Raw genomic sequence first — 26,033 nt, forward strand, 5'->3', positions numbered from 1 at the left:
TGATTTCTTAATGACAAATCAAGCTGCTGTCTTCCAGGTGAGATGTGAATGCCAACCAATTCACACCCTGAATGCACGATCAGATTGAGAAGATTGCATCAAAATGATGACCAGCCACAGCCAAACGAACAGTAGATCCAGATTCTAAAAAAAGTCTTGTACAAAAGAATCTCCAAACAAGTTGGGTAAACGGCTTATCAACTTACGACTTAACGTTATCTTAAGGAGTGCTAAACATGGAGGGATTTAGTTGAAAGTAACAAGAATTTTACATCGATATTAGCATTAGTTAATGGAACAGAATGAAAACACTGGGAGTAAAAAAAAAAAAAAAATCACAATTTAAGGTATTAACGGGGTAATGGCACAGGCAGTAATAAAGGAATTTTCGATTCATCAGTAACTACACATCACGGCAGATCCAAGGTGAAAAATGGCAGCATTAAAGTCCACAGAAATTGTAGTTTTATAAATCATAAAAAATATATTAAGAGAAACTGATTCTTTATTGCCTCTACTGAAAATTCCCCTTACAGTTTACATCACGTTTCCTCGAGGGCTGAGTAAGCAGAACCAATGATCATCGCCCGTTGCTGTACCCCGGGAAAAACTGATTTAGAATGTCTTGCAGAGATTTGTTGACAGTCATGGAGTAGTTTTTGCCCAGATCATGTCTGCAGGCCGGGCAGGTGTAAACCTCTGCTCTGAAGGACCGCTGAAGACATTCCTGGAGTAACAAGAAACAACTTTCAGTTCTTAGGGGCTCTGCTATATTTGTTTCATTAAAATTTCACTGTTTTAACAGATTACTCATGTATTATTATATACCAGTTTGGGATTTTAAAATTCATTCTGACATGACCTTTAGTTGGTGGTTTCCTGCATTCTCCACAATAAGTTTCAGAGGGTGGTTTAAGGAGGGGATGCGTCATCAGATCAAAAGCTACTACAGCTAACATGACATTTAAGATAGCAACTGTAACCCTATCACTACTGCAACACAATAAAATAAAAGGCATCTCTAAAAAGGTATATCATTCATCAAAAATATCCCTAAATTGAGGTGTGATTAAGTCCATATAATTAGGCCATTTTCAAGGAAAGACTTTCCAATATTTTCCCAACTTCCTGTATTTTCAAGATGTAAATGCATCTACAGGCTGTAATCTATCTCGTCTATTTAACTGCAATGTATTGCTATTGTATCATGAATTCTTTGTTATTGTAAATCTCAGTCACTTGGGATCCCCAAAGTGTGCGACAGTAATAGTTTCTTACTTTGCAGACATTGTGTTGGCACTCTGTCGTGATGGGCTGATAGACCACTTCTTGGCAGCAAATGCAGAGGAAAACTTCTTCAACCTTGTTCAAAAATTTCTGCAGAAACAAAATATTAAACATTTAAGAAGGCACTACAATTTTACACAAAGAAGCTCCTGTTTAGTTCCTTATTAACTAATTGAGAGTATGATCCAGCGCTGACAAAGCACCACCTGACAGTTTTGTTCCTCAAACCAAATTTGCCATTCATATCAGCCACTTTTTGTTAATCAATATGTCAACTATAAGCAAGGTCAAGCTTAATTTACCTAGCTTTCCCCAAATTTAAGCTTAAGCATATCAAAACCATGCAGTGACTTGACCAAGCACAGTCATGCTCACCGGTCCAAGTGACAGTGACTCCATGGCTTCGTCCCACAGCTTCTTGTTTGGCTTGTCATTCTTGATGAGGGCCTTCTGCTCCTGGGAAAGCTTGTATACCTCTACCTTGACTTTCTTTGGAGTCTTGGCTGGTGGGGTCTTGGAGGATTCTGACAGAAAGTGATAAACACATTTTCAATTTAGGAAGAGTTTGTAGGAGAAAGGGTGGCAGATTTTGTTTAGGTTAGAGAGGAAAAACATCAATCTACCACTTCCACCAGCAATATCATTTTCTGTATGCCACAAAAAGCCTAGTGCATGGCTCCAGTGTGATTTGCAGGAGTCTTATATGGACTTCTGTTTCTGAACACCAAGTAAAAACTAATACCCACATACACACACAAAACCTACCGCTGCCCTGAGATTTTCTCTTCCTCTTTGCCTTGCTGGGTGTTGCTGCCGCCGCCGCCTCCTCCACTTCATTTTTGTTCTCCTTCTCTTTCTGATAGCCAGCAGGATACTGAAACAATGAGATTGAGTCAATTTACATGAACATTAGAGAGCTAATGAGCAGTTTACAGTCAACAGATTACCATGGATTTTAACACCTATTAGATGTAACACTTTGCATTTTTTTTTTTTTTTTTTAAAATCAATGGTAAAACTATTGTCAAAATTGTGTTAAAAGTATTCTGCACAGATTGAACAGGGAATGACACTCAGAAAAACCAGTGTAATATATCATGATCTCATCATCTGTACCTGCATGGTGAGAGCGAGCTTCTTGATGCGCTCCTTGCCATCCCTTGTCCACGGTGCCGGCTCATCATCATCACGCTTCAGCAGATAACGCCAAACCAAGAAGCCAGACTTGCCTTTGTCAGGCCAGTACTTCGCCACCTGAAGGAAGTCAAAGACATGTAAAGTAAAACTACAAATGAATCCTGGAATTTACAAGATTATTAATAAACGCGTTACTCAAACTATAGGTAATTGTTGACTTACTAGGAATTCAGGTCTGGTGAGGCTGAATCAGTTTATCAATGTAATGAATTAACTGTCACATGCCATGTTTAATAGTTCAATAATTGACATAATCATGTTTTAAAATGAGCCAGTTTGACATCTGCCCTCCCTAAAAATGCATACAGTGTTCTTCATACCTTGTATATCCCATCATATCGGTTTCCTTCCTCAGGGCAATATTTACTGTGCTTGCGACCCTTGCAGCTGCGCACAACTCTAACCGGTTTGCCTTCCTTCCAGTTCTTGGACTCAGCTCCATTTTTCTCATTGACGGGGACGTTGCAGTTGAGAGCCAGTGCCCTGCAAAGGACCACAGCAAACAATTTAAATACAAATAATAAAAAACTCTGAAATCCTGTTGATTTATGGCAGTTATGCGTTACATCGTTTAGCATCATACCGGTTCATGTGGGTAAGTGTCTGATCACATGACTGCTCAGCAGTCCTCTTATTTCCTGACAGATCTCGTCCGCCAGAGCCAGTGTAAGTGAACTCATTGCCATCATCCTGCAATGAGATGTCACAAACATCAGACAAAATAAGCCTACAAAGACGGTTTGTCAACAGGATGTAAGCGGTTAGAAAAAAATCTCTGGGTTTTGTATCAAAATGAGACCTACCCTTGACACTTGAGATTCCCATCAAAACTGACATTAAGCAGCAACTTAAAAGCTCATTAAAAGTTATCCTCACTACCGTTTATATGTTACTACTAATACTGATTAAATAAAATTAACAGCATACCACATCATCCTCATAACCTCCAGCCAGGACCAGAGAGTAGGCACCATCGTTGCTCCTGCCATGAATGCCAGCTACATGTGGTCTGTGGACTCCAGACTCACTGACCTAGAAAAGCCAAAAGCTGAACATCATTGCCGGCCACTGGAACAAATTTAGTGTTATTCAGTTTGTCAACATTAAAATTAACCTTAACTTGAAGACAAGAACTCAAGAACTTTTAGGCACTTCATTGCAAATGTTTCTTCAACAGCATTAGTGTAATTCTCAAGTTGCTTGGACTGACCTGTACTCTGAACTTCCACAAGGAGCCGACAGGGACACCAGGAATTGGGCCGTAGTGATTGGATGGGACAATAGTGCACTGCTTGGTTCGACCAACACAGGCCATTCCCTGGAGAGGGAGGAGTCGTACATTTTATGTATGTAAAGACTTAAGCGTTTAACACCATGTATTATGTGGTAACTAGTTTTTCCAATGGTTCTGAAAATGTAAACGGTAAGCCCATTTCTTAGAGCATACTGTAGGTGCTCTTACCAGTGTCCATCAGTTCCATCAGCCAAATAACCAATTCAAATATGTAAATGTGATAATTTTTTGTACATCCAAATAAGATTTGCTGTCTGGCAACGCCGTCACAGCTCTCACCTTGCCCCAGTCCCTCTGGCTGGAGGAGCTAGCGGAAGCCATCTTTGCTTTCTTCTTGCTCTTTTTCAGCTTCTCTCCAGCCAACACAACCTCACTGGCATCATTACGGCAACCTGGGCAATACCTGTAACAGCATGATATGTAGAGTATAGGTCAAGTCAAGTATAACATATTAACACAAATAATGATCAAAAACATGACACATGTCATAAATGGTGTGAAACCCAGTGGTTGGCCTGTTAACAGTTAAGTTTAATGCTTTGATTCAGCCAAACAGCCCTGACATTTAATGCCTGCAAATAGCTGTGATTGAGGCTTTCAAGCTTTTAAGGTCTCAGAATAGTGGATATTATATAGTATATAAATAGCTGAAATCTGTTCTTGGCTTTAGGAAAAAAAGAAAATAATCAGGCCAATATTGAATGCATTTGAAAGAGGTCACAAGTACTACAAGATTCACATCAATTACGAGATTGCCCATTCGTCAACATATGACCAGTAATTTCCTAACTTTATATTCAAGTAAAGGTTAGGATATGTGAACACAGTTGTTCTTACTCACCAGTCCTCATCTTCAGGGATGGAGGTGAGTGGTGGGTTCAGGCAGTAGGTGTGATAGGCCATGTCACATTCATCACATAACAGCTGTTTGTCAGGATCCTGCTTGATGCCGCAGATGTGGCAGTTACACCAGCGACAGTTTTTTTTGGGATCATCCTTACAGTGCTTGCATTCAGGTCCATTTGATCCTGGAAAAAGAGAATTTCGTAATACTGTATTCCAATATTATGAAACACTTTTCAACTGGGTAGGGTAAGGCAGATTTTATATCTAAATAACATTAAGTACACTGACAATAGTCAAAATCAAAATCCTGATTATTCACAAGTCAAAACTATTCAGTTTAAAATTGTACTTTACAATTTAAACAACAACAAAATAACAAACTTAAACCTACTTTTTAGTGGACTCTCTGATCCAGGTGGGGTTTCACTCAAAGAGCCGGCTTCCTCAATTTTGTAGATTTCAGTCAGGAACACGATCCGGCAGTCATTAAGAGAGTCACCAGCATCGCTGCAAACAAAGAATCAAGAGTCAATGTAACCTGCATAGAAGCAATATAGTAGTATAATCTCCATTTTACAATACATACTGTATGAATAACTTGAAAAAAATCTAACGGCAAAAACATGAATCTCAGCGACTTAGAAACTTATAGATAACTATGCAGAAAGGTAAAGGAAAGGAAGATAATATTGTGAGTTCCAAATCCAGATATAATACGACAGTAGTTTATACTCCAACTTCTTAAAATGTTAGCAGCGCAGAATATATTCTACAATATACTTTGACACCACAGCAGGAAATAAACTTCTCCCCACCTGCTACTGTGGCAGCCAAATATCCAAACGAACTTTGAGATACAGACAAAAATATTCACTTGCCACCACAGCTAGATGAACAGATATTAGACTTGTGGTAATTCACCCTACTTAGTGTTACAACTCCACCACACATGCAACAGTGCCCTTACCCAAGGATAATCTTGGCATAGATTTCTCGCAGAGAGCGCGTTTCCCTCTTCTTCTGGATCTCTGCGTCATACCAGTAGCCACGCTCCTTGGGCTCGTCTGGGTTGTAGTTGACCATAACGACCATTCCTGGCTCAAGCTGGTGCCACTGGTACACCGTACGGGCCCGCGGACGAACATCCTTGGACAGCAACTGAATCACGCCATTCTCTGGGTAGCTGCGACCGTAAATGTTACACCATATCAGTTTGCAGTTCAGAGACAAGCCACATACCACCACAGGTGCTTCCTCCACAGAGCTCCCAAGTATGTTTGCATGGTTGGGAACAGCTACACCACTCAGATGGATGTTCCCACAAACATTAACACACTTGCAAAGTCACCAACACAACAGCACCTTTCATAGAGGGCAAAGAGATACCACAGAAAATCCGAAGCTTCAACCGTTGGTGCTACATACACATGAAGTTATATTTTAGTTCAATGTTTAGCATGATTAAGAGAAGTGACAGAAAAAGGGCTCTTACTCTTCATATTTAACATGGTACAGTATCTCTTCCTCTGCTGGCTGTGCCTCTGCAGCCTCCTCTTTAGGCGTCTGTGTCGTCTTCGTAACATTCACAATCTGGGCCTCAAACCACGCTCCCATATTCAAGTCCCTTGCATCCACCAGCTCATTGATCTACAAACACACAAAAAGAGAAGAAGTTCAGACACATTTTAAAACCCAAACAAGTTTAATTTCCTTCTGAGAATCTTCAATTTTTTAGCTTGAAAAAAAATTGAATATCTGAGGTCTCATCAGACCTTCGTCCTTATATATGGAATGTCAGAACATGGGGTAAAATTACATATTTTTACAATGTCTACAAGATGTTGGATGAAGAAAGGCTTAAAAATCCAAGCCACTACACCCCCCCCTTATCCAAATCAAATACATTGGTACATTCATGCAAAGTGTATGAACAGCCATCTCAATCATGCTAGTGGGGAATAGAAAATCCAAAGTCTGCAGAGGTGCCAAACTACTGGATTCCACAGAGATTTGATACTTAAAACATTATTGTGGTCAAGCACATAAAACTTCTGCATTTTCTTTACACTATAATCTCAACAACATGAAGTGAAAGTTATGCATTTAAAAAAAAAAAAAAAAAAAAAAAAAAAAAAAAAAAGAGATCTTACAGTAATGTAAGTTACATACACTGAGTAACTGCGAATTCTGCAGCATAACAAGACACAGTAATATAGCTGGTTAGGCGATGCACCACAGGGTCGGGTTATGCTTGAAAATAACTAGTGCGACAATGTCATAAATCAAATGTGTTCATAGTTGTTCCAAGCAGCCGCACTCAAAGCCGGCTGTCACACATAGATAGGGGGAGATGTGAAAGTTTAAATGCGAGCAGTGTTACACATTTTCACACAATCTCTCCTGAAGGCGCTCAGTGTTGCACTCGACTGTACACACAAAAAACTGTCAGAAACAGTTGCATAACAAACAAAACAAACAGGTTAGGGAGAGAAGTACAACCCTGGCTCTTTTTTTTCACCTCTACACAGCTGGCCAATCATGAGCTGAAGTTGGCGTGAAGGTCAAATTGTTGGTTTCAGAAAGTAACAGATGGTCAGACAGAAAAACCTACATTGGAAAGGTGTCGAGCAGATGACAAGCAGTTCTGAAAAAAAATGGCAGCTCAAGTATTCATGATGACGGACGTTTCCTGCTTATAGTGAAGGGCGACGATTGTGTCCCGCTGTATACCCATTTATTTATAGCCTCCCGTTTAATACAGAGCAGCCTACACGGCTGTGAGCATGAATCAATGTGCAGTGACACTCAACCTGAACTAAACAATTAACTGGAGGATTCATAGGATGACATCTCTTGTTTGAGGCAGCAATATAACCAACTTTTTTTAAGTGTCCACATGTATAAGAAATGTCTTACATGTTGTTGAGCCCTGACAGTAACATGCTGGATCACAGCAGAAACATGGCTAAGAATTGCAGCAGGTAGAACCCAAACTGTTGGTTGATCATCTAGGTCAACACGTCATTTGACCACGCTTCATGACCTCTTCCCGTCCTAGGCTGAACGCAGGTCATTTCCCCCTTTCCCCACAAAGCAAAGGTAACTTGTAATCACTATATACAATACCCAATTTAATCCCAAATATCAGATTTAAAACGCACCTTGTAAAATCCAAACCCCGGATCAATGAGCTCTGAGCTGTTGGTCTGGGCAGAGGTGCTAGCAGTTTGACCCTCTACTTCACCGTGAGTAGAGCTCTTGTCAGACTCGCTCTGGGTTGAGCCACAGCCAGAATCAGAGTCAGAGAGCTCGGCTTCTTTGTCCTTGCTCTTGACAACATCAACAGGGGGCATCTTCTGCCTTACAAGCAGCTGCACTATGTCATTTAGTCCCACGTTGTAGTCAAATATGGTATGGCCATCCTCCATCTGCAAAAAAACACGTGTTACATCGTTAAATATTTAATAATATTAATATTTAATTAATATTTCCTACTGGTGCCTGTACAATGACAGATATTTTCCATGATAGGAAATTTAAATTCCCATTTAATACAAGCTTTTAATTTAATGCAGGTTTTGCATCTATATATATATATATATATATATTTTTTTTTTAACAACTAAATGTTAAAGCAGCACTCATAACTGAGCTACAACTATAACCTTGATATTTTTACATTAGCTGAGACAAATCTAAAAAAAACAAAATTACTTCTATTAACCATGTTAAAAATGTTGCCTTCTTAAATGCTAATACTTTGAAAAGCATCAAAGACAAACAAAATTTTAACCATATCATCTCACCTGCTTGCCACGGTAGAACAGCCGCTGCCTCTCCGGTTCCACCTTGAAGATCTCCAAGATTTTGAGACGCAGCTCATCCACCTTGGTAAGTTTGGAGAGGTTATCTACCCGGTGGGTCTCCTTCCCATCCATTGTGCGCACTTGAATCCACATTGCAGCTGCCCTGTGTCAACAGCCAAGCCATGATCCATTATAGCCACACCAATCGTTGCAATTATTTTTACTAGATTCTGTAAGTAAGTAAGTGCTGAATTGCTGAACTCCAGAAGACATGGTTATAATACAATGCTCCAAAGTAGTACACAAAGCATATCAACAAAATTAAATAATCCCACAACCATGGAGAATAATTCAGAATAAAAGTGTGCGGGTTTTTCTCTGATTTTGTCAAGTTGGGGAAACTAAAATGTACGTCACAGTGGATGGCATTAACTCAAAAAGCTTTATTTCCATTGTAGTTCAAGGCTTAACACAAGAACCAAAATGTGTCCGCTAGTCATTTGTATTTGTTTACATTTAAGTGCAACTGTGTCACTGCAAAAGATTTTTTGGCAAATAACTTTTTTTTTTTTTTTTTTTTTAAATTTGGAACATGCAATTTATGAATCTATCAAGCCCACTGAATAGTACATTATCATTTATTGTGGCTATGTCTAATAAGACTTGAAGGTGTGGTCTGTATTAACTTTCATCCATTTTCATCATTTACTGTCAGAAGCAACACAAGACTATAATTAAAAGATTGTTTAGTTCTTCCACTTACTGCATGTATTATATGATTTGTAATAGATTTAGTTATTATTGTTGGTCTTAAGATTTGAACCAAAATGATCTACACGTATTTGTATACAATCGCTGTTTGTGCACTGTAATGTGACTTTTGCCACATATAGTTTTAAAACAAATAATTAGGGGATTACCACCCTAAATTGAACATGTTCTTCTACTATGACTACTTGTTCACACGACGCTGTCCACATATAAAATTCATATTTCCCTTCTCTTTTTCGGGATTTAAGTACATTATCTTCAGCCAAACAAAGAGTTAAATGTAGTTTCTCAGTAGCAGAAATATGAGTATTCACTCTTTGGTCAGTGTATTATGCTGCTGTCAGCACTGGGCTGTCACTTCAGCAGAGTATCAGAAAGGGAGGGAACAAGCTGATTTAAATACAGTGCGGGAAACTGAGCTGCAGGCCACTCCCAGTTCTTTTAAAAGCAAGCACATCCGGACGCGAGGGAGCGCTAGCAAACAATGTGCCTTCGCTCTGACAATAAAACACACCGAATTATTGCCGTACATATGGTTTATAATCGATTATTATAATAGGATACGGTCATTTACCCGCATAGACCGTGCATTGTGCCTATAATAAGCGACGAGCTCGGCGGCTGCTTGGCTTTTACTTTTGCGCTCTCAGCTGAGGTCCTGTTCGCTCTGCTGGCTCGAAATAAACCAACACCAGTGAACAAAACAGAAGTAATAACATCGAAAACAAACGACTTCCTCTCACCTAAGACGCGTTACTTCACCGACACCATTCATTTTTTTTCAAAATACAGACGAAAACATAAGCTAATTCATCACAAGCCAATACGGAAAAACAAGGAAATAGGCAATTGGTTTAAGGTTAGCGTATTTGTTTTGCGTAATAGTAAACACTGAAGTGACAAAGGTAGTTGAAATTTCACAAAGTGTTGTACATAATGAAGGTTTACCACAGATAAACAACACAGTACAACAGCTCGTTGTAGTCAAGTTCATCGCCCACCCATATCTATGCAAACCACGTTACAACTTATTGTTACACAGCTTTCAAATGATACGTTAACGATAAGAAATCAGAGTACATTCATCAGCACGAAAACTGTCCCGGTCTATACTTTTTTTTCCTTTTGCATTTTACATTTGGCTGGCTAGGGAACTTGATGTAGTAAACCAAACAGAAACGAGGTAGGACTTTGTCAAGTTAGCTAACCTTAGTAAGCTAGCCACTGGGTAAAGATATCAATGAGTGCGATTTTAAAAGTTATTAAAATATGAAGAAAAACTGCTTTACCTGTTTGCTCGTCCAAGTGAAAATAAGAAATTGACGTTTAAGGAATAACGCGCACGTTTTCCCTAAATAACTTCGTTGCAATGGTTTACACGACCAACTCTATGCCTTGTAAGAGACTGATGAATGAGTTATTCTTCAAGACTTTGATATCCCGCCTGCTGTAAAAATGCATATTCCCGATTGGCTGCTTTTCTCTAAGTAGATCCAGTTCATTGGATGGTAGAGCTGTCAATCTGAAATGCGACTGGAGCTTAGCCTCAGCGCGCGAAACGACATTCTCGTGGGTGCAGCTCGCCTCCAGACATTTATCGCGAGATTATACATCGCCATGTAAACCTGCATCCAAGAGACAGATGGTGGTTCTGGTAAACAACCTCACTGATAGAGCTGTTTATCATGTCTGGCTCTGTTATTTGGTTTCACAATAACTATCCTAACTCAAACTAATCGTCTTAATATGTGAAACTTTGATGTGGAGTCCACCCCCACCCCCGACCGATTTAAGTAGCACTGTTTAATTAATGATATACAATTAGCTGCCCCTCAGTTTGGCGGGAGCTGAAAGCCAATGAGGCCCACTCAATTCTTACTAGAACATTGAAAATAAGTGTATGTGAGAGAGGAGGATCTGTATTTGGGTACATGGCAGAGACTGTTCATGTGTTTGTAAAATTGCTATATCACTATACAAAACATTGCTTCTGTCACTTGCCTAAACTATATATAACTGGTCTCCTTGTTGACCACTGATAGTCACTGTTGTTCTATCCAGGATTGTCATTCTGATTTCCCCAACCTGGTGGATGCACCTTTTTCACCTGACAAACATAAATCACTTCCTAAAACCAATCTCTATAACAGAACTGTCAAGTTACCAAGTTATCAAATATATAAACTTTATTTCTATTGCACATGTCTTAAGAAGGTTTTCAAATTTACAACTCAAAAAGTACTGATACCACTTGGCATACACAAAAATTTAGTAGAAGCAGCAAAATACCACATGAAAATTAAATCTCAAACAAATCAAACAAGCAAAAATGAAGAATGTGATTAAAGTGAAGAAAGGAATTATTATTGTAATAATAATATTTTGGTGGCCCTTGAGAGAAGTTGCAGTGTTAAATGAAAGTAATATCTTCAGGTAAACTGTTCTAAAGTCTACAGGTGCCCTGAATGTAATTTTTCTTCCCCTTTAGGCTTTCATTTGGAAGAATCATAACAGCTTTATCCAATTATCTAACTACACTTTGTCCCAATAGAGCAGGAAGACAACGTTTTTTTTCGTTTTCTTTTCAGTTCTAGATAAAAGTCAGTCGGTAGCATTCTTGACAAAATGCAGCAGATGCTTTCAAGTTGACTGAGCATTACAATGTTAAGTGAATTATTTATTCTTTAGAGGTGTTGTCTTCATATTAAATGTTTATTGCTCTGCTTTTCATATGTACAGTATCACTCGTTCATTCCTGGGAGTTTCCCTATACAACATTAACCACAAGTGGAAGCAGCCTTTCTTATCATTTTCACAGCCACTTCAGTCTCTAGAGGAGCCCGATGATGACAAGCCATCTAACAAGACTTCTGTTACCCCAAGACAACCATGGACTTTCAGTAATCAAATCTGCTCTTCTTAATAATTCAGAAACCTTTTTCCAGTCCCACTGTTCTGCCACCAGCAGTTGGTTTCAGTTGAACATTCTGTTGCTATAGCAACCACTACTGAAGGAGTTCCATAGCAACTTAATTAACATCATTAATATCCACCATTTTGTTAGAGCTGTGTTTAAAAAATGTTCACAACTAATTAATCTAGTTACTGTCCAAATGCCCTTGTTGGAGAGCTGTCTTTCAGCGCTAATTTTATTACACCTGTTTTACTATTGTTGATTTGTGATCTAGCTAATGTGTTCCTAACGCACCATTCTAAGTAAAGCTAACTATTGAATAATTGTCAGGATAATTGTTATGTATTTTACACTTTTTACTTTTACCCTGGTGGACTTAATGTTTACAAGTTTAACTATTGTGTTGTACTTCCAATGACAACTTAATGTTGATGTTTAACTTTCACTGTGTTTGCTTGTTACTGTATTAAATTATTTCCACAATACCTTTGGTCAAACCTTTGTTACTCTGTTATCACTACCATTGAATTTGTTGTCTAATGCTATTTTAAGAGTTTCATAATTGCTTGCAGTAAAAGAAAAAAAAACCTTTTTAGTTCACTACACACATAATGAGGGCAAAAGACCCACATAGTTAGCTTTTCTGAATTAAATATTGATTGGTAAGCGAGAAAAGGCAAGGCTAATATAAAAACCTGCTTGCTTGAAAAACCTGGAGGGAATGTCCTCCACATGAGGTCTGATAGTGGTCAATGTATCCATTTATGGTACCCCAAAAAAGAGGAATATCATTTCAAATTTCTTTAACTACACTGAATATGATAAGATGTTTTAATAATAGATGTTATGTAACCGTTGACAGTTATACATAAGTTCTCCATGAACATCCTCCCTTACAGTATAGTGTTCACTGGGGTGCAATCAAGAGAGGCTGTATGGACTAATGTTGGTCGATTTACAGGTGAAACCCCAGTCCCTGAACTAACAACTTTGAGCAGAGGAAATGAAGGGATGATGGTTTTCCCTTCCCCTACAGTCCCCTGACTGAAACACTTCCCCTCTCATTGGGGCTGCTAGACATGACTTTGTAGCTGTAATTCCCAGGGGTGAATGTTTGTAACTATATGATTGCGTAACAGAGTGTTACAAAAAAGAAGTGCATGTCAAGAAAATCCTCCCCAGCATGAAAAAAAAGGTTGCAGACTAAGAGGGAAACCACTGAGCGAGGCCCATCAGCTGTAAGGTGTCTCTGGCATGGTGGATCCTGGACAGAGCTGCCTGGCAGGGACCGGACAGCACTCAGAGCTCAGGGAGGATGACAGGAAGTGGACACGACAAGCCAAGTCGTCCAGGAAATCCTTCTGTAGCTTTGTTATTGCATGAGAAAGCACAACGGGCAGTGACTGCACACTGAGAAGGAGGGAGTCCAGTTTCTCTTCCAGAGCAACAATCCTCCTGTCCAGCTCTTCGCTCCGATGCTGCAGCTCTGACACTAGATCATACATCATGTTCTGAGTCTGAAAGCAGGAGGGAGGACAGATCACACATCTGACTTTACAGCATGTTGTGGTCACTTTGAGGAGAGGTCATAATAAGTCATTCAAAATGGTTTTAGATTTGATTTTAAAATTACAAAATTCATCTCAGGCAGAAACATTTTAGAATTCCTTTTCAGTATTGTATTAAATCATGATTAATTTCTCATCAAATTACAGACAGTCTCATTGCATTTGTAGTAGAGCTGTGGGCCCTCAGTGGGTCCATACCAAAATGAAATGATACATCATGTGACAAATGTGCCCTCCATTTCACAGCGGACAGGGGTCTTGTTTGGGGCAACTCAATGGGGCCCACCTTTCAGCCCACAGTGGCCTCACGGTGAACCCAGTGAGCTTGATTCTGGAGGAAGACCTGTGTGTATTGTGAAGTATGGGTGAAGTAATCGCTTAAAAGGAAGTATGGCAAAGTGGAGTAATGGTAATTTGATTTAAAAATGGCATGCAATGACATACAACATCTTGTGGCTTCTAATGTTAATAAATGACTATGTATAATTAGCTAACTAGGTGAAAAATCTTTTTGCACTTGAATCAAACTTAAACTTAAAATTTTGATTTTTTTTTTTTTTTAAATGTGAAAGATAGTACACATACGGACCTTGGCAAGGTCAGCAACTGTATTGGCCTGGTCAGTTAGTTTCCTTTGCTCCATTTTGACTCTTCGCATTTTTTTTTTTTTTAAATGTGAAAGATAGTACACATACGGACCTTGGCAAGGTCAGCAACTGTATTGGCCTGGTCAGTTAGTTTCCTTTGCTCCATTTTGACTCTTCGCAGTCTACGGTTGAAAATCAGAAACACAAGTGAAATAAATGCAGAGTACAGTTTGTCTTGATAAAAATGAAACTCTTAACCTCCAGAAGTACATGAATAAAAACCCTGTCACACATTTTACAGTAACAACATTTAATGCTGAGCAAGAGTAAGGTGCTACACTTGAAATGTCAGTCAATTTTTTCTTCAAACTGTGGTGGTGCACTCCCTGATGACAACGTGTTTATACCTACTGGTGGATGGCTTGCAGGAATTTACGCTGATGGTGACGTACTCTGGCATGGTCAATTTTCTTGACCAGCTTGGTGTTTTTGTAGATGAGCCACGTCTCCCTCAACACGTTAGCAGCCGTGTTTTTTATCTGTCGGCGGAATATCATACAGATATCAAAAATTGTATTTCTGTTCAGATTGAGTTTTACTCTTAATATTAAGAAACAATGTGCAATAAGTTAACGTCTCTGATTGTGAAGTGACCTTTTTGTAGAGTTGGGTATCCATCATGAAATTATGGACGTGCTTCTCAGCTCTGGTGAGTTCTGACTTCCTTGCAACAACAGCAACAACTAAAGCTGTACAGCCCGCTCCCTGAGGAGAAGAGCAGTGTTTAGTGACACTGTGGCATACAGTAGTAAAGGGCATTACGAGGGCAATTTTACTGCAGTAAAAGTAACATTTTCAAGTTGCTGTTTGAAACTCAAAATTTTATTGACTACGCTTTGATTTTTCCTGTATATAATTTTCATTAGTTTTATATAAATTATAAAATAAATTTACAAATTGTAACATTTACTATGAATTTGAGGCCAAAAAATTTTGCTGTGCTGTAGTGTGTAATTTGGAGAGCCGGTTGGTATTCTGTTTTTTTCTTTAATAGGTTTAGCCTCCACTACTTGTCTGGTCGTACTGTATCATTGTAAGTCTCACCATAATCCCTGTTAACAGGCAAACTCCTTTTCCACAGTAGGTGTGAGGGACCATGTCTCCGTAGCCGATTGACAGGAAGGTGATGGAGATTAGCCACATTGCTCCAAGGAAGGTACTAGTCACTTCCTGTGCATCGTGATACCTGTGAAGACATGACACTTGGCTGCAACAGCAGTTGATGTAAAAACTGAGAGAAAATGTACCGAGTTTTACAAGTAAATTATCCCTGATTTTGGTTTCTTAAATTAATATCCACCATTTGAATAAGGTGGAATACCACTGGTTACTAAAGGAAGAAAAAGGAAGAGTGAGAAGTTGTTTTTGCAGATACCTCTCACATACACGCACGGTCCATGCTGCAATGATCCAACAGGACACACTGAAGACCAGCAGGACTGTGCCGGGGCAAATAGTCATCAGAGTCTTCATCACAAAACGAGTGTCAAAGTTGATCTTGTTGAGCGCCCCAATGCTGCGGGAGGAAGCGTCTGTGAACAGCTTGCTGTGAAGCAGCATGACCCGACCAATGAGGTAGAGGCGCAGGAACATGGGCACAGAGAGGATGATGTCAACATCAGCGTCCTCTACTGATGCTGTGTAGCTGAAGGCCAGTCGAGCCGTCCAGGTGAACACGTACTGGCCCGGGATTGGATGGATGGCACAGACCAGTAGCTCAAACACAACAAAGAGAATCCGCTCAAGGGTCATAGCTATCCTCCAATCATCTGCTCCATTATCAACCATGAAAAGCTGTAAAAGAAGAGAAGAGAATGAAAGATTTAAGGCAATTAATGATCTAATAACTCTGAACACCATAAAAATAGAGAACTATGAATAATCAGCTAATTTGTTTGGACTGTAGTTTTCATTTCAGTGTCAGTGTCAAAGTTGAGTTTAGAGTGTTCACATCACATTTGCTCCCAAGATCAAGAATGAACTTCTGTGTTCAAATAATAAGGTTTATCGATCACAAAAGGCCATAGGTTATTTACCAGAATGAGTTTTTTTTCAGTCATCTACATACCTGGATTTCCCTTGCATGGTACATCACTATGAGTCCGAGAAGTATAGCGGTAGAAAGGCTGATCAGGCCTTTCAGTACATATGAATATATGGATTCCTGTAAATAATGGAAACAAAATCAAGAACACGGTGAGAGCACCCCATTGTGAAGACACAAGTGAAGCAGGGAATTTCTGCCCAAAAACATTTCTAAATAATAGTCATTTAAAGGCCCTTTAAAAGCCATGTTAGCATCACTTCAGTTCATCAGTTTCTCATAAAGGATGCCCCACTGACTCGTGTGTCAGTCTGTCAGTAACTATTGAACATTCACTTTTCTTGGCTGCACTGTCCCATGTTGTCAGTTTCTGCACTCATGAGAGCTTTTTTTGAATGTGTGTTTAACTTAAAAAAGTAATGATACTATATAAAATCAGATTTAGGAAGACTACCTTGTTGTAATATCCCCTCGAAAGCTCTGTCTCGATCACCATGACAATAATGCCGAACATCCCGCACACCAAAGCGTAGTCACTCAATTGTTTGCGCTTCCCAAAGAGAGCTCTTCTTTGACCCAGCCGGTAGCTAATGTCCTTAGTTTTCTTCTGTGGTACCCCGCCTTCCTCCCTGGTCAGGTTGTCACTGTTGGCCTTACTGGAGTCCTCTCTGATGACTTTGGAGAAGGCGTCCTCGAGGATGGCACTGTGAAGAAGCTGAAGAGGCTGTTGGCCTGAGTGAAGATCTGCAAGACTGGATGTTACAGTGCCACGGCTGCTCAGCGGCCGCACTGCATCTCCGTTAACTGTGTCACTAGTTTCTAAGTTGTCAGATGGCGGGGGGGTATGTTTAGGGAAGGAGAGTTTTGATCCACTGAGCTGCTGAGAGTCTGTCTGCAAGTAAGACAGTCAGCACAGCATGTCATTTATCCGACAACATATATGGGAGAAACCAATAAACAGTTTATCAAGAGAAAAAGGACTGTTAGATGACACGGACTGCATTTCATGAAATGATCTGCACAAAGTCAGGAGGCTACAGTAGATAAAGAAAAAAAATCCTGTACCTGACTTTGTCGCTGTCTAGTTCTCTCCTCAACTAAATCCTGGTTCTCAAGTGAACTATACTGGCTGATGGAGAAGGATTGGACACTTTTATTACTGGCTGGTGTCGATGACCTCTTCACCCGCGGAGTACTGGTCAGAGGGTTGTACAGGAGATGACGGCACTTGAGGGCAATCGAGGCATCCCCAGAAGACTTGCAGGTTTGTTCACCAGATATCGAGCTGTGAGAGTCTTGCTTTTGACGTTGCTGAACTAACAGTGGTTCTTTACCGAAAAGCTCTCTCCAGTTGAGGTCTGCACTGACAGCAGGCTGAGGCCATTGGTGAACTTTCTGATTTGTCTCAGCACACTCCACAGAGTTTAGAGGGATGTTGAACAAATTTGGACGAGTTGGTTGGCTGCTGTCTTTGAGTTTAAAATGACTGCAAGGGTGCTGCTGCAAAAGCTCCTTGCAACCTTCCTGGTCACTGCACTGAGGCATGAAATTATCTTGTAGATGGTTTGTTGCAGGTTTCAAGGGATCCCTTTGGTTTGCTTGCTGTGGCAAAACCTGGCAGGAGGTTGAACCTTGGGTGCTTTGAGAGAAAGACTGGGTGTATGGTGAAGACAAAAGGCTCCTCTTGTTTGTAACTCTGGAGAGGCAGTCTTGGACTGTACTGTGTGTTGATTTTGGTTGAAAAGTAGAAGCTTCTGAATGCTGGTGTGCATCAGGACAGGTACAACCACATCTGTCATTATGGTTTGGATGTCCCACACTGGTCCCTGCTCTTTCTGCTGAGGGTGAATCATCTCCTACGCTGCTAACCTGGCCACAAAGCAGCAGCCAGTCCTGATCGCTCAGCTGTGATAAGGTTAGGTTTTGGGTTTTCAGCGGCGACATCTGGACTGAAACTCTCGGAGGACTGATTCCATTAGATCTTTTGTGGGGTGAAGATGAAACACAGCACAGACTCGTCTCCTGTTGGGATGGAGATGCTTCAACTGAGGTTCCAGAGTATCGATCATGCTTCCCCTCAGGGGTCTTTGTTGGAGGGGACGGACCTCCTGCGGTGCAATGCTCATGGTCACCGTCGTGGAAGACTTCACCTGTTGAGTCAAGACGTCGCGTGGCGTTGGTGGGTTTAACCAGAATCAACCTCATGGCATCACTGCAGAGCTGAAATGAGATCACAAACAGATCCTGTCACTGGAAAGACAGAGTTGCGATGAGACAGAAGAGACATGTAACAAAGATCCTGAAATGTATTTGAATCAGGATGTCACAGTTCAATTGTTAAACACAGTTCAAATTCATTTGTTCTCCTTTTGTGCCCAAATGTATTAACTCATAAAACAAATGTTATTTTGCTTTAGAAATAAAGGTGTTGAAAAAATCTGGTGTGGCATTTTTATCTCTAATTTTCATCTCTTTTTGACTCCATAATGGCCTTGCTTCACAGTCAAAAACAGTAGGTTATTCAACAAATTATTCAAACTCGTGTTTTCACACTGAGTATTTATTCAAGGCAAAATCATCACTGTTACAAAAACAATGATTTGCTGAGTCTCAAATTGTGTGTTCAGCTGGTTTTGAATGTGAATCATTCTGTCAAAAGCAGATGTGACCCCCCTCTAATGTTACTCTACTGTACATGGAAATCAGAAAGGCTCAGAAAATTACACAGATCAGTGTCACACATTATCAAACTATTTTAGAGGAAAGTAATTAATCATTTGGAATTATTGAGCGGCATTGTCCTAAAGTCTTAAATTACTAACAACAAAGGTTTAGGAAGTGGATATAATTGTATGTAGCGTGAAATAAAGGAAAACAATTTTGTAACAGATGTAACAGCTTTTAAAGTAGTAGTGTTGTGTATATCCAATGGTACACCCAGGTGATAATATGATCATTAACAGAAACAGGAATGTAAGATAAGTCCTTCGACAGTCCATTCAACCACTGAGACTCACAAAATTGTAACATTGTTGTTTAGAAAAGGACTGATTTATCTTTTTATTTTCATGACAGATGTCATGCTGATGTAATATACATGAGGACTGTCAACACATGATATATACGTACTAGTCTATGTGTTAAACTCCTGAAGCTCAGCCCAAAAGGTGGGCTAATCGTCATCTTGCACACACTAACGTGAGCCATCACTGTAATAGTTTATCTTAACATGCTTTATAACTTTAGTATCACTCTCAGTGGGTGAAAACGATTTTCTAATTCAGCAAACCTAATTATTCCAAATGGTTGTTGTCTTATTTTGGACTTTAACTGCAATTCAATATGTCTCTTTTTTTTTTTTTTACAAATTTCTCCTTAAAATGAATGAAAATAAATCCTGAAAAAATCCCCCACTGGAGGTCCTTACCTTCTTCTTCCATTTGTTGTTTTCCCCAAACTTAAAGAAGCAGGTCACAAATAGGAAGTGCTTGCTGTTTGCAGAACAGAGGTTGTAAGAAGAGCAGCCAGAGTGGGTGTCGGACAGCGGCTCGCCTCCTCCCAGTACGAGCACTTGATAAAGGAGCTTTGGAGACGCTCTCCTTTGAAAGTAATGATTAGAATTCAACATGAAGAAAGAAAAGGGCAGCAGCAGCTGGCCCAGTAAAGGGTTGACATGCAAATGGACAGGGAGTGGGAGGGTGCAGCCACAGGTTAGGATGCAGTAAAACAAAAACATGTAACATCAGACCAGGGTGTTAAGGCGGAACATCACACGTATGAGCTCAAAGAAATCCCTATAAAGTGGGAATGATTGGTTGCTAGGAAAAAGAAAAGGAATTGGTTGCTTTCAATGCAAAATGGAAAATAAAAGGTCAGTTGAACTTGTCATTAAAGCTCTGTATTTCAAAGGTCTTCACAGGGTCTCTTATCTCCTCCGCCACAAGAGCCTCACTGGACAAAAGTGTCCATTTTTAATCTGGTTCTGAATGAGTCATGCCAGTGAGTGCAAGGCCTCATCAGATGTGTCCTAGAAGATCTAACAAATGTAACTGCAGGAGAGATTTCGCAACAACAACACGAAGAGATACATTCAAAAACACCAACAAGTCCATCTCCTTGGATGTTCAAAACATATCTACTCAGTCAGCAGGAGTGGTGTTGTTTTCTCAACCAGCTACTTACCTTACCAGTGTTTTTTGTTGCCGTTTAGAAATAAAAACCTGCAAACATGAAACAGATCTGGTGCCTCTCAATGTGAATTATGTGACTTTTAAAAACCACAAACTATTTCAAGAAACGCAATTGCTTTTCTGGATTATTTAGCCAAAAGACAGAGCAGTGGCCCCTCAATCAGTTTTGTTTTAATTTTATTTTCTAGTTGATCTTTTTTCTCAAGCATTTAAAACCTGTTAATACCGACACTTGCTCTGCTTATTTTTCTTGTGAAAGGGCCTTGTTGTGTGTTAAACTCCATTTCCCACACATAACTGTAGGTAAACTATATTTCTTACTATATTGTTTGACTTCTTTTACCTATATATTACTTATATTTAGGCTGCTTCAGCCCTGTTTTCTCTGTGCTTGCTGTCTATCCACCTGGCATCAGACAAACCTACAAAGCCTGCAGCTTGCTGCCTCAGCAGCTCAGTATATCAATGTTGCTGTGCTGGAGAAAACCTTTGTGACCAGCAGTGGCACTGGTCACAGTCAAAAACAATAACTAAGTATTTTCCATGAGAAGTTTATTTTATGTTACAATTAACATTTTTGATGTTTTATTGGAGACATTTCTCCACATAGCAGAAATTAGTCTGGCTTATTTTAATAACAGATTTGTGACTAGTGGCCAAAACAAAAGTCACATCCACAGCAGCAACATAGTGAGTGTTTGGATCATAAACCTGTTTAATTTCAACTTATATTTCATCAGCCCACCTATATTGTGAAAGGATAGGAATTAAAAGCCATGGCTGGCTAAAGGCCAAAGGGTCTGGTGGAGTAGATAAGGGAGGCCAGTCAGCTACTGTTTTTTTTTTTCCTAAAAAGGAAAAACATGTTGATCATTTTGTTGATGTGGTAAGGACTTTAAAGTGTTCATGCCAATTTACATTGTTTTACTGTGCCAATATAAATATATTAGAGCAGATGTCGACCTGTAAAATCAGCTGATTCATTCTCTTTTTCTTCTTCTTTCCAGTTGGTGCAGATGAGTTACAAAGCAATAAAGTGACAGCTTCTGTTCTTGGTAAAAGTAGCTACACCAGGGCTCTCACAAGATTTGATGTTATATTTCTCCCTCACATTTGGGTTTTACAAGAAGCCAAGTAATGGATTCTGCTTGCAACAATTCGAAGACCAAACCATGCTGAGGACACTGCCTTAAAACATTGAAGGGGTAGCATCAGCTAAGTATTTTATCAGGAATGCATAAGGATGTGAAGAAATCATACTTGTGTCAACACTTTTAATTTCAGCCTTTACCGTTAGCGGTCTGTTATGAGGCAATAGCACCAAGGAGTCAGGAGTCACAGCACAAGTAGTTGCGCATCGCCACTGGAGAATGGTCTGGCTGCACCCATAATCATTCTGCTATGGGGGGGGGGCACTGGCTTGTTTGCATTAATTTTAAACCAATTACAATCTTCTCAGGTGAGCCCAGGATGCAGTGACAATGCCCCTGAAAAATAGTGTCAGCAAAGACTTATGTCACCTGTGTGATTGTACAGTTAAAATCACATAGCAAAGGGGATTTTGAAAATGGTAAAGGGCAGGGGAAGTGGAAAGGGAGGAAAATACTACCTGACATAGGCCTCCAATTGCAGTCTTAAATCCTCAGCCTACACCCAGTGAGCAAGACTACAATACAAACAAGTCTCACTTTACATTTACTACATTTAACAGACTTTTGTCCGAAACAATGTGGCTCCTTGTCACCTGTCTGATGGACATGACAAAAGAAAATGAGATTGATATGGGGAGTGAGCCTGCACAATTATAGTTAATCCTTGTACCCACTTTGCCATCCTGGCAATTTTTGAATGAAAGGTTGTTCTTTAAAAGGTTTAGACATTGTTGTTGTATGTGATCCAGTGTGGATATCTTGGTAGAAAATGCACAGTGTTTCTGAGTTTATTCAGAGCATACTCTTAATCCACTGGTGACGGTGGCCTCAGTGCTCAAGGCCAACTGTACTGCTATTTAAGCAAAGAAACAGCTCCTTCGAAGAAACTGGTCATCACTTGCCAAAGTAACCAAAACCTTAAGTCATTTCCAGCCGCAGCTATTTTAAATTTACCATGATTTTGCTGGTGGCTGATGTGTATTGTTTACCGTGGATACAAAATTATAGTCAACTTTCTCCTTGAATGAATAGTAGAGTTTTAACTCCATGATCTTCTTTTCTGAATATGCATTGCACAACAGCAGCAGCTGGCAGAAATATTTGACTTCAGTGTGTGACTTCAAGCATGAGCCTCCTAACAAGAAAGAAGTCTTGCATTAAAAAGCGACAGCGAGTTGATGATCGAGCGGTGAACTTTAATAAGTTACTCTCAAAACATCTGATTCTCCACCTCCCCAGAAGTGCTAAAAAAAGATGTAATTAAATTTATTAGATGCTGAGAAGCCTCATTAGAGGCCACGTGCACAGACAGGATGATCAGTTGTGATGCTGATTGGGGGTTGGGGTAGGGGGGTGGGTGAGCTTCTCCTTGCAAGTGAATGGAACAGCAAAGTAGAGTCCTCTGTTAATGGAGAGATCGTTTCTGAGCAGGTAGCAGTGAAGTTCTCATCAGCAACACTCTTTTTCATTTTTAGATGAAATTATTCAATTTTCCAATGAAAGCCTCCAATGTGCCATAGGCAGACAGTTTTCAAAGGGTGTTATGGGGGGAGAGAGTGCAATCACTTTGAGTTGTAATTGGCAAAGCGTTGGTTCAGGGGGTTCTCTGGTGACTTCATCCACTCCTTCTTCAACTGTTGCTTCAGCTGGGACAATCTCATGTTGGGGTTCTCCTTTTTTAGGCGTGGCATGTTGACCTCCTCATAGGCAAGAAATGCTGCTTTCATCCTCCGCTCAGGGTGACGGTCCAGGTCCTCAGGCCCCGTGCTTGGAGACAGGAAGACAGGGTAAGCCAAATTGTTAACATAACCCATGTCATGTTTGCCATTTCATTTAAATCAATATTGCAGGCATCACAAGGACAACAGCATATCACACACAGTGCAAACAAACAACAGGTACCTAAGCACAGCAATGGCATCTTCTACTGTTCTGGCTTCCACCGTTCCTTCTTCAGGAAAAACTCTGTTCACATTCTCCTCCAGTGGAGTCTCCAGGTGGCTCTTATCTGTGGGTAAAAAATTAATTTGAAACCTGTCAAAGGTGATGTCATGGTTAAGGAAAATATCCTTTTGGGTTTGAGCCCTAAAACAGCCACTGCTGTTTGATTTCATCTGATTGCCACTTAAGTTTCATCTTTATTCTAACCATCTCACATTTATCAATCAACCAAAACTTCACCTTTCGGTTTGAGCTCCTGCTGTTCTTGCAGCTGTTGCTCATTCTGAAGTGTCTCCTCGATCTGAGCACGAGTAACTTTTCCTCCAGCTCCAGCCTCCTTTTGGGATTTGCCTTTTATCCTTGAATTCTCCTCATCCAGGAGTCGCTGGTTTTCCTTTTTCCTCTCCAGGAGTTCCACTCTCCTCTTCTCCTTGTCATCCTGCAGAAATCTGTCTTGTCAGGTTGATAGACCTTTTCTGCTGACAAAACTTTATAGGTATTTATTTTCTCACATATCAAGCATATTAATCCCAACAAAGAAGAGGCCACAGGCAGACAGAGTTCCTGTCCTAATCAAGGAATGTTATTCTAATTTTCTTTCTTTTCAAATATCGACAAATTTTGTCAACTTTTCGGCCATGTTTAATTCTTTGTAAAGCCTAAAGATTTTAGAATTTGTTTGTACACACATAATTAATAAAGAATATCTAGGACAGCATAAAAATGTCACAGTAGTGAAACTTTAACTAAACAGAATACTCTCCAGGATGTGCCCCACAAAATAACTATGACTATGAAAATAACACCTGGCTGGAGAGACACCTCACCTTTCTCTGCTCTTTTTTGAGTACATGTTTGTCAGTTTCCTGCCACAGAGCATCTTCTTCCTCCTTCTTCTTGCGGGCGTCTGCCACAGCCTTGGCCTCAGCCTTGCGGGCTCTGGCTGTGGCCGCCTTGGAGTTCTCACCCTGGAACTTCTTTGGCATCCCAACAGCTGCTATTCAGCTGAGAAAGACAAGAGTGAAAGAAGATTTTTAAAGACTATTGCTCTATACTGATATATATGACAAAAATGGTGAAAAAAATTCCACAGATTCTCAGGTTCAAGCTTCTCGGGTATAATAGTAAAGTGAAGGTCTTTGAACTTTTGATCAAACTAAGCAAGACATCTGAAGATGTCACCTTGGACTCTGCAAAGTTGTGATTAGCATTTTTTCCATTTTTGACAGTTCAAAGACCAAATGACTGATCGAAAAAAAAATCGGCATCACATTAATCGTTACTGAAAATAATAACTCTGGTAGTTACTTTTCTTTTTAGTGTTTCTCACTTATTTATTGAAAAAATATCTGGTTGGTCAATATGCAGTGTTTATATTATGGGTACTGTGCACCAGTTCCTCTGGGACAACAGATGTGGAGATAGTAAACCATCGAAATTAATTTCGTATTACGTATGAATAAAGTAACGCAAGCCAATTATTACTGCCATGTAGCTACCACTAAGCATCAGTTTGAAAAGGTGGGTTTGCAAACACGTAGATTATCAAAATACACTCAAAGAGGGGGTTAGTTTTGCCAAACCCGAATTCTCTAAAACTACACAAACGATTACAGCTTTGCTGCTCTGTGTAGCTAGTTAGCTTTAGCTATTTGGTGTTAGCCTGATAAACAAGACCGGCACGCTTGTCAATGAGCAAGATATTCCCTATTTAACTACACCGAAATTTAGCTAAGATGATAACGATCTCAATACACGTATGTTGAAGAATAAACATGGTTTCATACCAGTATGAGAGGAAAAACAGGTCGTAACTAGACGACTGTTGTTCCGAAGAGGCATCTGCCACCTCCTCTTTGAGACCAGCGCGCACTGCGATGACGTAGGGTTTCCTATGGTTACGCTGCTCAGTGAATTTCAGTTTTACTGTTCACTCCGCTACATCGTAGAAGAAAACACCACTTTTAACTATGCGGCCTTTAGATAAATACTACTTAGTGGTAAAATTCTAAATCTATATCTAAATGTAAATAAATGAGAATTACTCTGATCAAGAAATGTTTAATTAATTATTCATATGGAAAATGTCACAAGGCATTATTCTTGGCGGACATCAAATATGTCCCGAACACCTTAACGTGTATTAAAATGCATCTTCCTATTTGAGAACAATTTGTCCCCCATTGTAACCTGTCTATTATAGAGAATTTCTGTTGAATGACCCTTACATTGAAACCGCAAAGTATCTTATAAGTTTATACATTTCTTATGCTTAATGTTTTTCATTTAAAATTTCACATTTTCCCTCGAAAAGTAATTTTCAGTCATTTATTAACTGTATAAATCTAACAGGTTCTTTAGTGCCACAGAAAAATAG

The 26,033-nt window shown here is 39.8% G+C and overlaps 3 protein-coding genes across 3 annotated transcripts; all 3 read right to left on the bottom strand.

Moving 5' to 3' along the window:
• Positions 1 to 325: 325 nt before the first annotated feature.
• Positions 326 to 10,579, bottom strand: uhrf1 (ubiquitin like with PHD and ring finger domains 1). Its single transcript, XM_022739121.1, has 17 exons — positions 10,491 to 10,579; positions 8,431 to 8,593; positions 7,786 to 8,052; positions 6,117 to 6,271; positions 5,592 to 5,807; positions 5,016 to 5,131; positions 4,620 to 4,806; positions 4,058 to 4,181; positions 3,695 to 3,802; positions 3,412 to 3,516; positions 3,068 to 3,174; positions 2,805 to 2,967; positions 2,404 to 2,541; positions 2,053 to 2,161; positions 1,663 to 1,811; positions 1,279 to 1,377; positions 326 to 727 (listed from the first exon to the last, which is right to left on the bottom strand). The coding sequence occupies exons 2-17, from the start codon at positions 8,581 to 8,583 to the stop codon at positions 581 to 583; spliced, it is 2,343 nt and encodes a 780-aa protein (XP_022594842.1). The 5' UTR covers positions 8,584 to 8,593; positions 10,491 to 10,579; the 3' UTR covers positions 326 to 580.
• Positions 10,580 to 13,347: 2,768 nt separating this feature from the next.
• kcnn1 (potassium calcium-activated channel subfamily N member 1) lies at positions 13,348 to 18,579 on the bottom strand. Its single transcript, XM_022763205.1, has 9 exons — positions 17,440 to 18,579; positions 16,829 to 17,266; positions 16,399 to 16,494; positions 15,706 to 16,124; positions 15,375 to 15,516; positions 14,925 to 15,035; positions 14,682 to 14,809; positions 14,383 to 14,452; positions 13,348 to 13,632 (listed from the first exon to the last, which is right to left on the bottom strand). Exons 1-9 carry the CDS (start codon positions 18,577 to 18,579, stop codon positions 13,348 to 13,350), a joined length of 2,829 nt encoding a protein of 942 aa, XP_022618926.1.
• Positions 18,580 to 22,890: 4,311 nt separating this feature from the next.
• On the bottom strand, positions 22,891 to 25,532 carry ccdc124 (coiled-coil domain containing 124). Its single transcript, XM_022739168.1, has 5 exons — positions 25,444 to 25,532; positions 24,484 to 24,661; positions 23,897 to 24,095; positions 23,618 to 23,723; positions 22,891 to 23,482 (listed from the first exon to the last, which is right to left on the bottom strand). Exons 2-5 carry the CDS (start codon positions 24,640 to 24,642, stop codon positions 23,278 to 23,280), a joined length of 669 nt encoding a protein of 222 aa, XP_022594889.1. The 5' UTR covers positions 24,643 to 24,661; positions 25,444 to 25,532; the 3' UTR covers positions 22,891 to 23,277.
• Positions 25,533 to 26,033: the final 501 nt, after the last annotated feature.

This window comes from Seriola dumerili, unplaced genomic scaffold (genome assembly GCF_002260705.1).
Source record: "Seriola dumerili isolate Sdu_G_001 unplaced genomic scaffold, Sdu_1.0 BDQW01000002.1, whole genome shotgun sequence".
Lineage (NCBI taxonomy): Eukaryota > Metazoa > Chordata > Actinopteri > Carangiformes > Carangidae > Seriola > Seriola dumerili.